Here is a 13,642-nt window from a genome sequence, read left to right as displayed (position 1 = left end):
AGTTGTGCAGAGAGCGAGAGTGGGAGGGAGGTAAAGGAGAGGAGGAAAATGAGTGCAGGGGAGATCTTGGCAGAGGGAGGCGAATCAGGTGTGTCCATTATTGGAGAGAGATAGTTAGGCCTCATTGCTTCCTTGGCAGTCCTGTGAGATTAGTCTATAAACAGTGTGTGTGTGTGTGTGTGTGTGTGTGTGTGTGTGCGCGTGTGCGTGTTTGTGTGTCTGCGTCCACTGTGTTAACTTTGACCACTTCTTTTCATCAACAGCGGCTCTGCGCTGACCCGACCGTCAGAGTATTTACAGATGCACAACTCGCAATTAAGCAACTCTCTCCTTCATGACCCAAAAACTAGAATTAAAACAATTAATTACTGTTAACCCATATTAGGTATAATTATCAGCACATAGCCACAGAGCTAATTCTCTCTCACACACACACACACACACACACACTGTTTCTCCTTTCCTCACCTTCTTTAACTTCTATCTAAATTTAGAGAGAGAGAAAGAGACAGAGACTGAGAGAGAGGGAGGGAGGGAGGGAGGGAGAGAGAGATTGGTGTGAAATTCCCGGGGAGAGAGATGCACTGGCTGGCTGTCGGTAATTAGGTTGAGCCACTCCTTGCCATTGTTAACATCCTGCTTTAATATGAGCGGAAGGACCCCTCCCTGACCCTCTTAGGCATCTTCATTTCTGCCTGATGTCTCTCTTTCCTACACGCCTCTTTTTTTCCTCTCCTTCCAGTATCCACTCCTCCTCCTACCGCGTCTCTTCCTCTTCTTGACTATGGATTTGCACTGTCGCCTTTTCCTCTGTTTGTATCTTTTTTTTTTTCATTGTATCTCTCCTTGGTCTTTATTTTCTCTCTATTTTCCTTTTTCGCGTGTAGTCCTCTCCTTGGCCTTTCACACAAACCTAATTTCTCTTTCTTTTCCTCATTTCACGCTCTCTCCATCACCCCCCCCCCCCACCCGCTCTCTCCCTAACTGACTGTGCTGGCTGGTATTTTTGGCTGTATGGTCTCTAGAAATAGACTTTTGTGGATGGCAAGGTCACTGGCTTAATTAAGAATGGTGAGAGGGAGTCAGAAGTCCACTTCCTCTCCTCCTCCATCCATCCATCCATCCATCCATCCATCCATCCATCCATCCATCCTCCCTTCCCACCCTTACTTCCCACTCTCTGTCTGTCTTCGCTCCACATCGCCACAGCAGAGTGATGTACAGTACTGTGCATCGCAATCACCGCAAGCCATTATATTGCGCCTGGGCCTACGGAGAATCAAAATTCAGGTCAAGCCTGTTGAAGAGCGACAGAGAGAAAGAAAAAAGGAGAGACGTCTGTTTTTTTTTTTTTTTTCATATCGGCGTACTTTGCAATGATAATGACATTATCGACATGAATAATGCAGTGTCTGCAACGACCCTTTTTTTTTTTTTTTTTTATAAACCCAGCGATTTTCACACCGCTACAGAAGCGTAATGTACTGTCCCCTAGTTCACTCTGCTGCAAGAACATTACAATATGAGATGTTCTTAGCTTTTTCCGAGCGCTTTGAGGGCACTTCTCTGTTACACTCGCTGCACCGGGGTTTGAATACTGATTCGGTGCGGTTTCCATTCCGCCCTTTGCTTCTTTGCAAATGAAAATATCGAGCTTGGGTTACTGGTTTCGCGCCCTTTCTCTCTCTCTTCCACTGTGACAATGACCCAGTATACTTTCGTCGCCGTTGTCGGGGGACGGTGTAAAGAGGGTCACGAAAGCCTCCGGCGCGCCCTGCTCCTTATTTGGATGCCTTGCTCGAGCTGCCGGGGGAGCGTGGGGGTAAAGAAACACTACGCACAGCCAAATCCCACTTTACCCAACAAGCCCTTCCTGTGCTTTACCCAAATCCCCAGCACTGCGTGTCTGTCTCTTTATAAATATTTGAGAAGTTTGTTTTCAGCGTGTAGATTTGTTTTAGAAGTCTCGTAACACCCAGATGACGGTGCTGTGAGGGGTTGGACCGTTTCCTTCGTTGCACCTCTGTTTCACATCATGCCTATAGCATTTCATACCATTTCACACTCACATCAACGCAAGTGAGTACCGGCTTGCTAAACAGTATACAGCTCATACCCAAATATCAAGTTTCCAATTATCAATTCCAACACAAATTCTATTATTCTGGCAGAAGGTTTTGATTCAGATGCTGCTTGTCCAGGAACTGTGTGCCATTTATCAAAGTTATTGCTTGAAAGGAACAGGGAAGCTATTCCTGTAAATAAATTTGACGCCGCATTGATGGGTTATGGCTTTGGTTCGATGAGGATGTCTGTCAGTGGGATATTTGATGGCGTTTCAAATTGAATGAGATCCTATGAGCAGCAGAAGGTAATTCAACTCTGAATTACACGCAAACAATGCACCCAACGACAATGAGGGTGGGTCTGTAGATGCAGATAATAGAAATGAGCAAAAATTCAATAACACTATTAGTGTGCCTGAAGCTGTGTGTGTGTACATACCTATTTGGTGTGTGTTTGCGCTTGTCTGCCTCTGTAGTACATCTTTTGTGTTTGTGCCTCTGTGTAAATGTAAATCACCGCCTCTCCCTCTCTCTTATCTGTCTGTTCATCGGTCTCTATCTCTCTCCAGGAGATGTACTCCAAGGGAATGATCCTGGCCAGCGCTATCCGGCAGGTGAGAGGACTGGGGGACAACAAGTTTGAGGTTGTCACCGCCCTCCGGACCTTCATATTCCGGGCGGAAAGAGAAGGTACAACAAGTGCACCCCTCGCTTTTCTGCTTCTGCTCTCCCTCCTCTACGTTTCGCAGTCGTTTGTCCATTACTCATTCCCTTCACTCGGTCTAGCTCTCTTTTTCTCTCGCTCTCCCCTCTCTCTCTCTCCGCCTCTCTCTGTCCTTCCCCCCTCCCTGCCTCCATCTCTTGTCTCTCTCATTCTTACCTCTCCCTCTCTCTCAACGCATCTGCGATAATCTCCTCTCCCACCTCCTTCTCCCTTTCCCGTCTCTCTCTCTTCATATATAGCTATCTCTCCGCCTCTCCTCGCTGTCGCTGCTCTCTCTTAATGCTCCCGCTCCCCCCCCCCCCCCCCCCCCCCCCCCCGTCTCTCCATCCCTCTGTCAAACAAAATGGAGTGGGAGCTGTCGGCGCTATCGTGTTCACCTGTAAGCTCGGTGTGCATCGGCCTTAATGAGAGGGAAAAGAGCCGTTTTCCACTCCTTAGCCCTCCTGCCTGCTTTGATGGCAGTCTATTAGGCGGGCCGGGTCAAACTGCCCCCTCCACCCATCGAGGGCACCTTGTTGGGGGTCAGGTGTCGGCCGCTGATGACATCACAGGACACCGGCCCACTACCTTTCCTTTGATTCCTGTGGCTGAATGAGAACCTTTAGAGTCGCTGCGCGGTACAATGTGAATGTTTGAGATGGGGCTGAAATATATATCGACAGAAAACCTAGTTGCGATTATTTGACAGAATATTAGTTTTTTTTTCGTACATTTTTCGTACATTGTTTACAACTTTGAAAAGTGATTTTGTCAGTGTGCAGGATTTACTGAGTTTGAGTATGATGAAAGGTCTCTCTCTCTCTTAAGCAATTAAACCTCTGTGATTTGGAAATTGCAGAAGTTCATATTGCGATTTCGATTTTTTTCGATTAATTGTTCAGCTCTAGTTTGAGAACGCGCTGGAATTGCAGGCCGGTGTCTTTAGCGACCAGATCAGGGAGACCTCAACGCAAGTTATCGACATATTGACATATGGTGCGCTAAGAATAGAACCATCAATATTTGACCTACTGATCATAAGTATTGAACGTGAGCTTATCGCACTTGTTCAAGTTCAAGCGGTCTGTACGCAGTCAATACTATGGAAAAAACTGGAACGAGCCCATAAGTTGCTGGTCAGCATGTGACCCTAAAGCTGATTGACCATGATGTGATGCCTCTGGCCTGATTCAAACATGCTCTTCATATGTACTTTAGAGTGGGAAAAGCACATTGCTTTTCTAAGCATGTTAGTTTAAATGCCACTCATATCCAGAGGTGAAAAGTAAATTGTTGTTAACACTACTTCAGTAACTGTACATGAGTAGATTTTTTGGTAGTTTTTGAAGTCTGTACCTTTAATTCTACTTGAGATATTTATTTCCGCATTTACAGCTCCTTTTATTTGACTAAAAGTATTTTTAGACAAGAGTAATGAGTATCATGATATTTTTGGTAAATTTTCAGTAAAAGTCAGTGGTTGCCATATTTGATACTGGCTTGGTTGATATCCTGCTATAATACTTGCAAGGGTTCTGCCAGAATGAGGAATCAGTTAATTTTTGCGGAGACAATTTTGGAATATGTGCAAATAGTAATGATTTCTGTTCAAAAGTAGCAAATACATGCAGACTTGACTTGATTTTGGTCAGCTGCACTTTTACTTACTAGCTGTGCTTGAGTTAGATTAAAAGCTGTTGTAAATACCTGATACACACCTGTGGTCGTATAACAATTAATTTAAAGATTAATTATAAAATATTATAATGTTTAAACACACCTGCGGCTGCATAACAGTTAATTTAAATATTTATATGCTAATCCAAAATCACCTCTCACACCGGTAGTATATTGCTATATTCCACACAGAACTATATTGCTGTGTGGAAGAATAGCATTCAACTGTTATTATTATTTATTATCAATTAAAAATGAAATAATTTACTGCACATTTGCATTGGTGCTTTTTTCCATACAGTGGCGTGTCACCGGCGTTTAATAAAAGCAATATAGAACAACTTTCCGATACCGTCCCCTCTCCTTGTCGATACAGCGCATCATCATATCAATGACTGCCCGCTTTTTTTTTGTGTCCATTTATGAGGCATGGGCCCTCGGTGGCATCATTTATCACATTGTCTGCTAGCTGATCGTCATACGTCACGCTCAGCCGTCCTGACAAGAGCCGGGAGGGAAGAGGGCTGTCTGATTTGGAGGCGGCCTCTGACCGCCTGGGATCCATGGGAAGACTCTCGCAGAGGTGGCGCCGCCGTCAGAAGAAAGGGTTAGGAGGAGAGATGGAGATGGAGAGGGAGAGAGGAGAGAGAGAGAGAAGGAGAAAACTTGGCCTCGTCACCTCATGCATCTTTAAACAGGCCCGCTCGGCGAGTGGCGGAGAGTCATCAATCTTTGGGGAAACACATGGCAGAGGGAGAGGGAGGGAGAGAGAGAGAGAGAGAGAGAGGGGGAACATGAGGAGACAGAGGGAAAGAGAAGGAGTAGGTTAGTGAAGTGGAGTTAGGGAGCTGGGCCGATGCAGTAGGGGTGAGAGAGAGAGAGGAAATGATGGAGTGATGGTCAGAGGAGTGTTAAAAGGCATCGTGCGGAGGAGTTGGACAGACGGGGAGGGGGGGAGGGGGGGATAGGAGCGATGAGGGAAGCGAGGGATGAAGCGAGGGAATAGCAGAAACGGATAGAGCAAGAACCCCAAAACCCAAGAATGGCAGACGTGCAGTCTCTCCGCGTGGAAGGAAAAAAAAAAAAGAAACGGAGCGGTAAAGGCAGAGACAGGAGAGAGATGAAAAGGGCAGAGTGAAGACGGAGAGAGGGAAGAGGAGGAGGGAGAAGTGAGTGAATAATTGAAGGCCACCGGAGAGAGTGTGCACACAGCTGTCGGCTGATTCTCCACTTGGTCCGCAGGTGGCCTCTTCCCTCAGGTACTGTCAGCTTGAGAGAGGAGAGATGGAAGGAGGAAGGAAGGGAGAGAGAGAGGGAGAGAAGAAAAGAGAGAGAGGAGAGGGAGAGCTACAGAGGAGAAGAAGGGAGGGAGTGATGCGGAGAGCGGTGGTGGCGAGGGAAGAGAAGAAAGGGAGAAGGAAGGAGAGTTTGGCAGGAAGAGGCGAGGTAGAGAGTGATGAAAAACGGTCAAGACAGAGAGAGGGAGAGAGGGAAGGAGAGGTATGGAGAGGATGATTGCTCAGACAGACAGGCACGCCACAAGAGAGAGGATGGGATTTGTTGTGTGTAAAAAAAAATGTTGATTATTTGGATTCTGATGCTTCGGCAATTGTCTTTTTCCACCAGTAAAGCATGTTGGATTTGTTTGAGAATGACAGTAAAAAGAGTTAGAGATGCAGAGAAGGAGGAGGAGGTGAGAGAGAAGGTTAGGATCAGGCCAGAGAGAAAGAAAGATGGCTGAAATATGAACCCAGAAGCAGACATTTCAGTTAGTTAGTAAGATATTTAGCGTTATACTGTATCATGTGTCTCAAGAATCGGCACAGAAGCCGGCATCAAGTTGATCTGTGTCACAATTTTCCACATTTTTTGACTGTAGTTGTAAAATAAGGGAGGGAAAAAGACAGATATTTGATTGAAGGAAATACAAAGACTGTGATCTTAGGAGGTGGGAGAAACAAATGTGTGTGTGTGTGTGTGTGTGTGTATATGTGCTGGGGTGAGAAGATGGAGAATGAGCGAAAAACAAAGAAGACGGCCAGAATCCATTTGCTTTGTGTTTTCTTTTTTTTTTCTTTTTTCTTTGTTATTCCCGTTGATGGAGACTGCGTGGGCGGCCTCTAAGATCTCTGTCGAGCGCTGAGCGGACCCCGCTCTCATCTCATCCACACTCAATGAGGATTACCAAGCCCCTCTGCCTCTCTCTCTCTCTCTCTCTCTCTCTCTCTCTATAGAGGGGAGTAGTCTTTCAAATACAAGGCTATACATCCTTCCAGGAGCGAGGGAGCTAGATGTGGCTGTTGCATTTCACTGCTGAGGGTCACTGTAGATTCTCTGCATATGCACACAGAGGTGAGGGGATGCTCGGCACAGTGGGTAAAAATAATTCTGGCAAACATGCTGGAGGTTCACATGTGGAAATGTGTGCACCAACCAAAAAAACACATGCACATGCACGTGTGTACCTTCTGTCTTCTGTCCAGGAGCTGTTTTTCATTTTAGTTTTTTTTTTTTTACAGTGTCTCCTCTGTTTCTCTCAAGTTTCTCTCAATCCTCCCACCTCCTCCCTCCCTCCCTCGCCCCATCCCTCCCTCGCTCAGATTGACAGCTTGGGAGAAGAGGAGAGGAAAAGAGGAAGGCCCTGAATAAATGAACAGGCAAATAAGTGAGCGCAGGACAGGTAATGGAACTCAGAGAGCAGGGAGGGAACGGAACGGTAAAGCCTAGTGATGTAAAGAGCGGTCAATAATTGAGTAGACCCATCCATTATTGATACCTTGCTCTTTGTGAATTCATAAGAATAAGGGGGGGTGGGGGGGTTAGCCAGACCAGGAGAGCTGAGTCCGGGACCAGGCGGAGGATATTTGGGAGGTGAGGGGGCTGGTGTGTGTTGGGATAGGACGCCCAGAGAGGAGGACGTTTTTGTCAGAAGTGGAGATGTGGGTAGATTTACGCACGCAAGCACAAATGGAGGCATGTGTCCACACACACTTGCTCACAAAGGAGGGTCAGGAGGTAAAGTCAGGACAATGTCATAGCTGCGGCAGCTGCATTCAAGATCATTCGCACTCTTGAAGCAGCCACTGACTAGACTGCAGAGTGATTGACGTCTCGCTGGGACCGCCCTCTACATTACTCCACAGTGGGAGATGGAGAGCTCAGTGTTGAGGACACACCTTCGATTCATTCTGAGGGTAATATGGAAGCTCACAGTTGGCTCTGTCAAGCTAGGAGGGGGGAAAAATGGAGTGTGTCTCATCTCGAGGAAACAGAACAGGTGTAAAAGACATGCACAGTGACAATTATCAACAGTCTGGACAGTGTTTTTCATTTTAAGGGGGTGAAATATGTTGTTGGGACTGGGAAGCTTCTGACTTGAGGAGAGGACTTGGTTGTCATGAGAATCCAAACCGGGGTGGAAGACATGCGCACTTCGCAGCTTTTCAAAACTTTTCTTGCGTGGAAGGAACTTCCCCAGTTCCCACTTTCCATGAACGCGCGCTATTAATCCCCATTTCTGGCTCTGCGTGAATACTGCCTACTCAGGCTTTGTTTCTTTTTATCCTTCCATGGTTAGAGGAGATGGTCACAGAGAAATTCTGTAACCACCGCCACAATCCCTGGCATCACAGACACTGTTTGATTTCAAATCCCCAAATAGTGCAGTTTGAATTTTGAAGTTAAAGCTAACGGTGTGTTTTAATTCTGTACTGGACAAGAGTTTGCAGTCACAGCAAGCTTTCCCACCGAGCCACATCTTGGGTAGTTAAACAAAATGCAAATAACAAAAGCAGATTTGGTTTGACAGTGGGAGCAATGTTTTTTTTGTCACAAACATGACCATGCATGACCAGGCCCATCATTATGTTTCGATTCTAATTTTGTGCATGTGCACGTGTGTGTAGAGAGGGCCATTGCCAGCATGTGAAGCCAATTTCTGACGTGGTGCATGCACAATTTGCTCCATCGGGCTCATGCAGTGTGTGTTGTGATTGATGCTGACTCAGAAGGATACAGTAGGAAGAGTGGTGCAGGAAGTGATGGAAAGGTGTCACACAGAATTTACATTGGAATTTACCCCAGTAGCCTAAAAACAAAACGTTAAAGAGTAACTGGAACCTGGCACCAAAGATCAGCCAATAGCAGATGACAATTTCAGTAGCATGCTTTTTACCATTAGATGTCAGGCTTTACACAGATTTGGGTTTGGAGTTTAGTTACTATTTAAGAGCAGCTGAAACAGCCTGATGAATGATTTGTTGGGGAATGTGGAGAATTTGGAGCAATTGGATCTGATCTACTTCTGATATTTTTTCTGTTTTGAGGCATTTTGGTATTTTTAGTGATTAAATTCAGGACCAATGGTGACTCTACAATAGTTCCATCCATGTATTATTGTCAAAGTCGGATCTAAATTACAAAAAGATTGGCTCTTTAGTACATATGTTGCAAGAGAAGGTGAAGATAGTAGAATAGTAGAACAGAAACCCATTATCAGTTATCCTGAACAGGTGGTCTGCAAAATATGGCATGTGCCCCCTATATTGCTCCTATAGGCAATTCATTATTAATGCTGAAGTGTCTTTGAGCAACACACTGAATTCCTACCAGCTCCAAGGCTGCTGTTCTGTAGCTGAACCTGCACTTTTACCTCCCTGGGGGGGGGGGAGAAGACAAATTATTCCTTTGGGGGATCAATAGAGGATCACAAAATATTATTCAGCCTCATAAATCGACATGCTTCAACAGTATTATTTGTTAAACTCCTGCAAACATTTCCTCATGTTTCCTTAGCCTTAGCAAGTAGTTCAAATCGATTGTGGTGACATGATTTGTGTGGCAGCAGTTTTTCCTCTTCAGGCACTGAATTGGCACATAACAACAGGGAAGGAAGAAGAGATCACACCAAGTGAAGATTTCCCCACTCGCTATCCCGTTTATCCTGCTTGTGTGTTCTGAGGTGAGATGTAATTATACAACGAACACTGAATATTGTAAGAAGATAGGGCCATTGGGAAATTCAGACGTCGTCTCTACTGTAGATGTGTTTGGAGAACAACGATCCTCTGGCCTGTTGTTTTCTCAGATCCACGGGCATCCAAAAATACATTTCTTGAAACAGAGGGTGTGATGCGAGGCCCCGTCTGACCGCGCAATCTCACCGCCGCTCTGACGGCTCCGTCTGTGCATGTGTACGCTCACTTTGTCACTTTGTATATTTTAGAAAAGTGTCTGTCATCCTGTCAGTTTGAGTGTTTTTTTTTTTTTTGATGATGCGGGTATAGCCACGCAGGTTTTGAATTGAAGTACGTTTACTTTTCAACAACTTGATTGCTCTGTGCTTTGTCAGAAAAAACGGGGAAAAAGGAGATATTTTCGTGGCCTCGTCTCAACTTCGCAGGTCCGCCCCGACAGAGTTCAGTTTTCATATCAGTTTACAGAAACTTTTGAATTCTCTCTTTGTCATTCTGTCTCTCACTCTCTGTCTTTCCCTTTCTTTCTTTCTTGTATTGAACAATTGCTACAGTAGGTGCTGCTATGGTCCTGCGCTCTGTGTGTGTGTGTGTGTGTGTGTGTGTGCGTGCATTGCTCTGTGTGCATCTGTGCTCGTGTGTTTACAATCCTTTGGTGTCTCTTGTGTTTCCACTTTGCTCACTTTGATAACACAGTGTCTTGGGTGGTAGGGGAATGGGCTTTACAGCGCCGGCTTCTTGTCTTCTTTTATGTCCGTTTGAAAAGTTGTAGAGGAAGATGTCTGAGGGGCCTGTTGAGTGAACGTCTTTTGAATGTAAAACCTGCTTGGAACATGATGCATTGCACTACATTTCCGGCATTTAGCTGACGCTCTTATCCAGAGCGACTTACAATGAGTTAGCGGTTGATCTTGCTCAAGGACACTTTGACGGGACACACAGCTGCTGCAGGGATCGAACTTGTGACCTTTCAGTTACAGGACAGTGGCTCTAATAGATAGATAGATAGATAGAGTACTTTATTTATCCCCGAAGGGAAATTCCAGTGTTGCAGCAGCAATTTACATAAATGACAAAAAACACACATAACTTATAGAAACACACACAATGAGGTAGGTAAAAGTCAGAACACGGAATTACAAATATATATATATATATATATATATATATATATATATATATACAAAAGCTACTATAACTATAACTACTATTATATATGTGGGGGAGGAGGAGTAGGAGAAAATCCCTGACCTGGGCCTTTCACTCCTGCTTTAGAATATTTAACTGTAAGACATATTATATTATGTTCTTATTGTGCACTTTAAATACAAAATGTGCATTGTGCATTCAGAGGAGTCTCCTCTCCCGGCACAGAGGGGAGTCATTGTAGATGACTACTGCGGTGGGCAGCCTCTGACTGAAGACACTCTGTTGCCTGACCAGTAGGTTGTGTAGGGGGTGTGTAGTGTTGTCCATTATGTTGAGCAGCTTGTGCATCCTTCTCTCCACAACCAACTGTAGGTTCTAGCACCAATATCAGGTTCAAATGCTACTTTCTTCACAACTAGGGATGGGACGATATTCTTATCTCACAGTACGATTCGATACAACCGCGATACGATGTAATAAATAAAAGCTCAATGACAACAAAGTGCAGAATTCTGTTTATTTCTGAGCCACAAATGTTTCTAGCAACGGCATTGGCTCACTAGAGTGTAAACAACAATTTAAAAATGTCATTACAAAGCAAATAATAGAATTTCAATGGAGAGGTGGTGAAATTGTGATGGTCAAGCCGTCTCATTTGTGATTACTTAAGCAATATCACACGAGAGGGAGTGCTGTTGTACTGTATATCAGCATGGCTGTGATTCGGTCGTAGATAATCACAGCTGTGCTGATATACAGTACAACAGCACTCCCTCTCATGTGATATTGCTTTTATATAACAGTTGTATAAACAAAGCTATTCATCAAGTAATGGTAATTTGAGACAACAGATGATTTTTGTCTGTTATTTGTCTCCGCCAACAAAAACAGTTCCGTCAGGATTCCACTACCAAGTGTTGCCAAGCAACAGGTAAACTGTTTCCCGACTGCAAGCTAGCTAGCTACTTTGAGGTTAGCACAGACGATTTCAGCTTACTTTCTTCCCAATCTTCCGCCTCGGCCGACCGTTCATAATTAAGGTCAAAGTTATCCATATTTGCGCTGTCGCTACTAGGTGCGAATGAAGTTAGAGTTTTGTGAGGACGTGTACTGGGAATATCTGGTAAGCATTTGTTTGTTGCACAACACTGTATTGTCTGCTAGAAGTGCTAACCAGCTGGTTAGCTAGCCAGCTACTCAGCTAACGTCAGATGACTTGTTGTGATCCGCTTTTTATTTCTCCTCACAAGAAGCGCTCCAGGCAGAGCTTTCTCCACACAAAAAAACGCTATGTGTGAACGCAGCCTAATCAAGGTTACATTAGAACACCTGTGAAGCGGAGTGATACATACAGTACAGCGTCCCAGTGCTGTTATACTGAATATCAGCACTCATGGAATGCCTCTTGTCCAATCAAATTGCTTGACCGGAACTAACTGTTGTATAATACAGCATAGTAAAATGGAGCTAATATCACGATTAATTTTTCTGCCCCATGATACAGTATTGTCACTTTTTTTTGCATTGCAATATATTGAATTCCGATACATCGTCCCGTCCCTATTCCCTATGAACACCTTTCAGTGACTGCGGCGTTGTGTCGGTCGCAGGTTGCGACAAATTAGCAGATTCCCAGAACTGTGGCTGCTTCTCACTACAAGCTAAATGAATTAATTCTTGTCTGACTCAAATTACTCCCGCTGCACCCTGCTCCAGGCTCACAAGTGTCAGAGAGGCGTTTATCTCCAGCTCTAGACTTTGCACTTTTCAGCATTGCAGGATACTGTTTTATTCTATTTTCCAGGGGCTGTGTTAATTTTCCCCAATTGTGACTCATCCTGTGTTTCAATTACTTTTCTTTATAGTGGGATTTATTGTATCATTATGCAGCGGTAGTGCGGCAGCCGTCGAGCCAGTGTAACTTACGGAAGGGATAAAAAAAAATAAAAAAATGATGAATTAACAGTATGTATGATTAAAAGGCTTTAAGATGCCCTGATCTCTCTTGTGTCTCTTTCTCTTTTTCTGGCTGTTTTTCTTCATCTCTTCCCCTCTCTCTCTCTCTCTCTCTCTCTCACACACACACTCACATACTTGTATCCACATCTCTCTCTCTCTTTCTCTCTCTCTCTCTCAAACACACACGCACACGTTCACAGGGGAGCGCCAGGAGTGGATGGAAACTCTTCAGACGGCCACGCGCCCCCCCGCCCGCGGCTCCCAGAAGCCCTCCGACAGCTCCCCCCTCCCCTCCTCCACAAACAAGCGAGGCTTGCTGGAGCTGCGTGGCTACAAAGGCAGAGTGCTGGTGTCCCTGGCGGGGAGTAAAGTCAGGCTCTGCAAAACAGAACAGGTACTTCCAACACCGCCGGGACTTCCTCTCTACAGGATGACTGCTTCCTGTTTGAGGGGGGGGGGGGGGGGATAATAATCACAACTCATTTGAAGCAGATATGACAGAGACGGAGGTGTTTGTTCGCGAATGAAAAAAAAGTATATGTGTGTGTGAAATTGCTGGAGAGATATTGCGTGGTTGATACAGATGTGGGGGAAATATATTTCAATAATACTGGCCATATTGAATACGAATGCTTTAAAACTCTGTCTGCTCGGTAAAAATGTTGCTACCTGCAAGTCATCCGTCACTGTAAAAATCACATTCTCTCCACAAAAACAGAACTGTTTTGCAAGCAGTGGACTTTGGATGATTTATACAGCATTCATTTTGCAAGAGCAGGTGTCAACGTTTTTCAAAAGGTCAATACTTTTGCTAGGGAATTAAAGGAATAGTTCACCCCAAAATGAAAATTCAGTCGTTACCTACTCACCCCCGTATCAATTGAAACTCCCATTGAAGTTCATAGGACCAAAAACACACAGCGAGTTAGCCTCCGCAGTTCCATCTCAGCCTTTTCCCATACTATTGAAGTTAATGGAGCCTGAATGGCTGAATTTACATTTAGGGGTGAACTCTTTCTTTAAGCTCTTTTTATGGATTCTTACACTTCAACATTCAGCTCATCTTGACACAGACATCTGGCACATCTCTTGCAATATAGGAGACATCAAGAATT

General features: G+C 44.7%; 1 protein-coding gene across 3 annotated transcripts in view; it reads left to right on the top strand.

The window, feature by feature from the left end:
• arap2 (ArfGAP with RhoGAP domain, ankyrin repeat and PH domain 2) overlaps window positions 1-13,642 on the top strand; it is a 111,232-nt gene that overhangs the window by 16,866 nt on the left and 80,724 nt on the right. For all 3 annotated transcript variants that reach the window (XM_078291697.1, XM_078291698.1, XM_078291696.1), the window contains exons 9-10: window positions 2,636-2,756; window positions 12,728-12,921. In XM_078291697.1, the coding sequence (XP_078147823.1) occupies window positions 2,636-2,756; window positions 12,728-12,921 (315 nt within the window). The remainder of the gene's footprint in view (window positions 1-2,635; window positions 2,757-12,727; window positions 12,922-13,642) is intronic.

The sequence above is a fragment of the Centroberyx gerrardi genome, chromosome 23 (assembly GCF_048128805.1).
Source record: "Centroberyx gerrardi isolate f3 chromosome 23, fCenGer3.hap1.cur.20231027, whole genome shotgun sequence".
In the NCBI taxonomy this organism is placed as follows: domain Eukaryota; kingdom Metazoa; phylum Chordata; class Actinopteri; order Beryciformes; family Berycidae; genus Centroberyx; species Centroberyx gerrardi.
The sequence above is the reverse complement of the archived record's forward strand: the minus strand, read 5'-3'. Positions and strand labels throughout refer to the sequence as shown.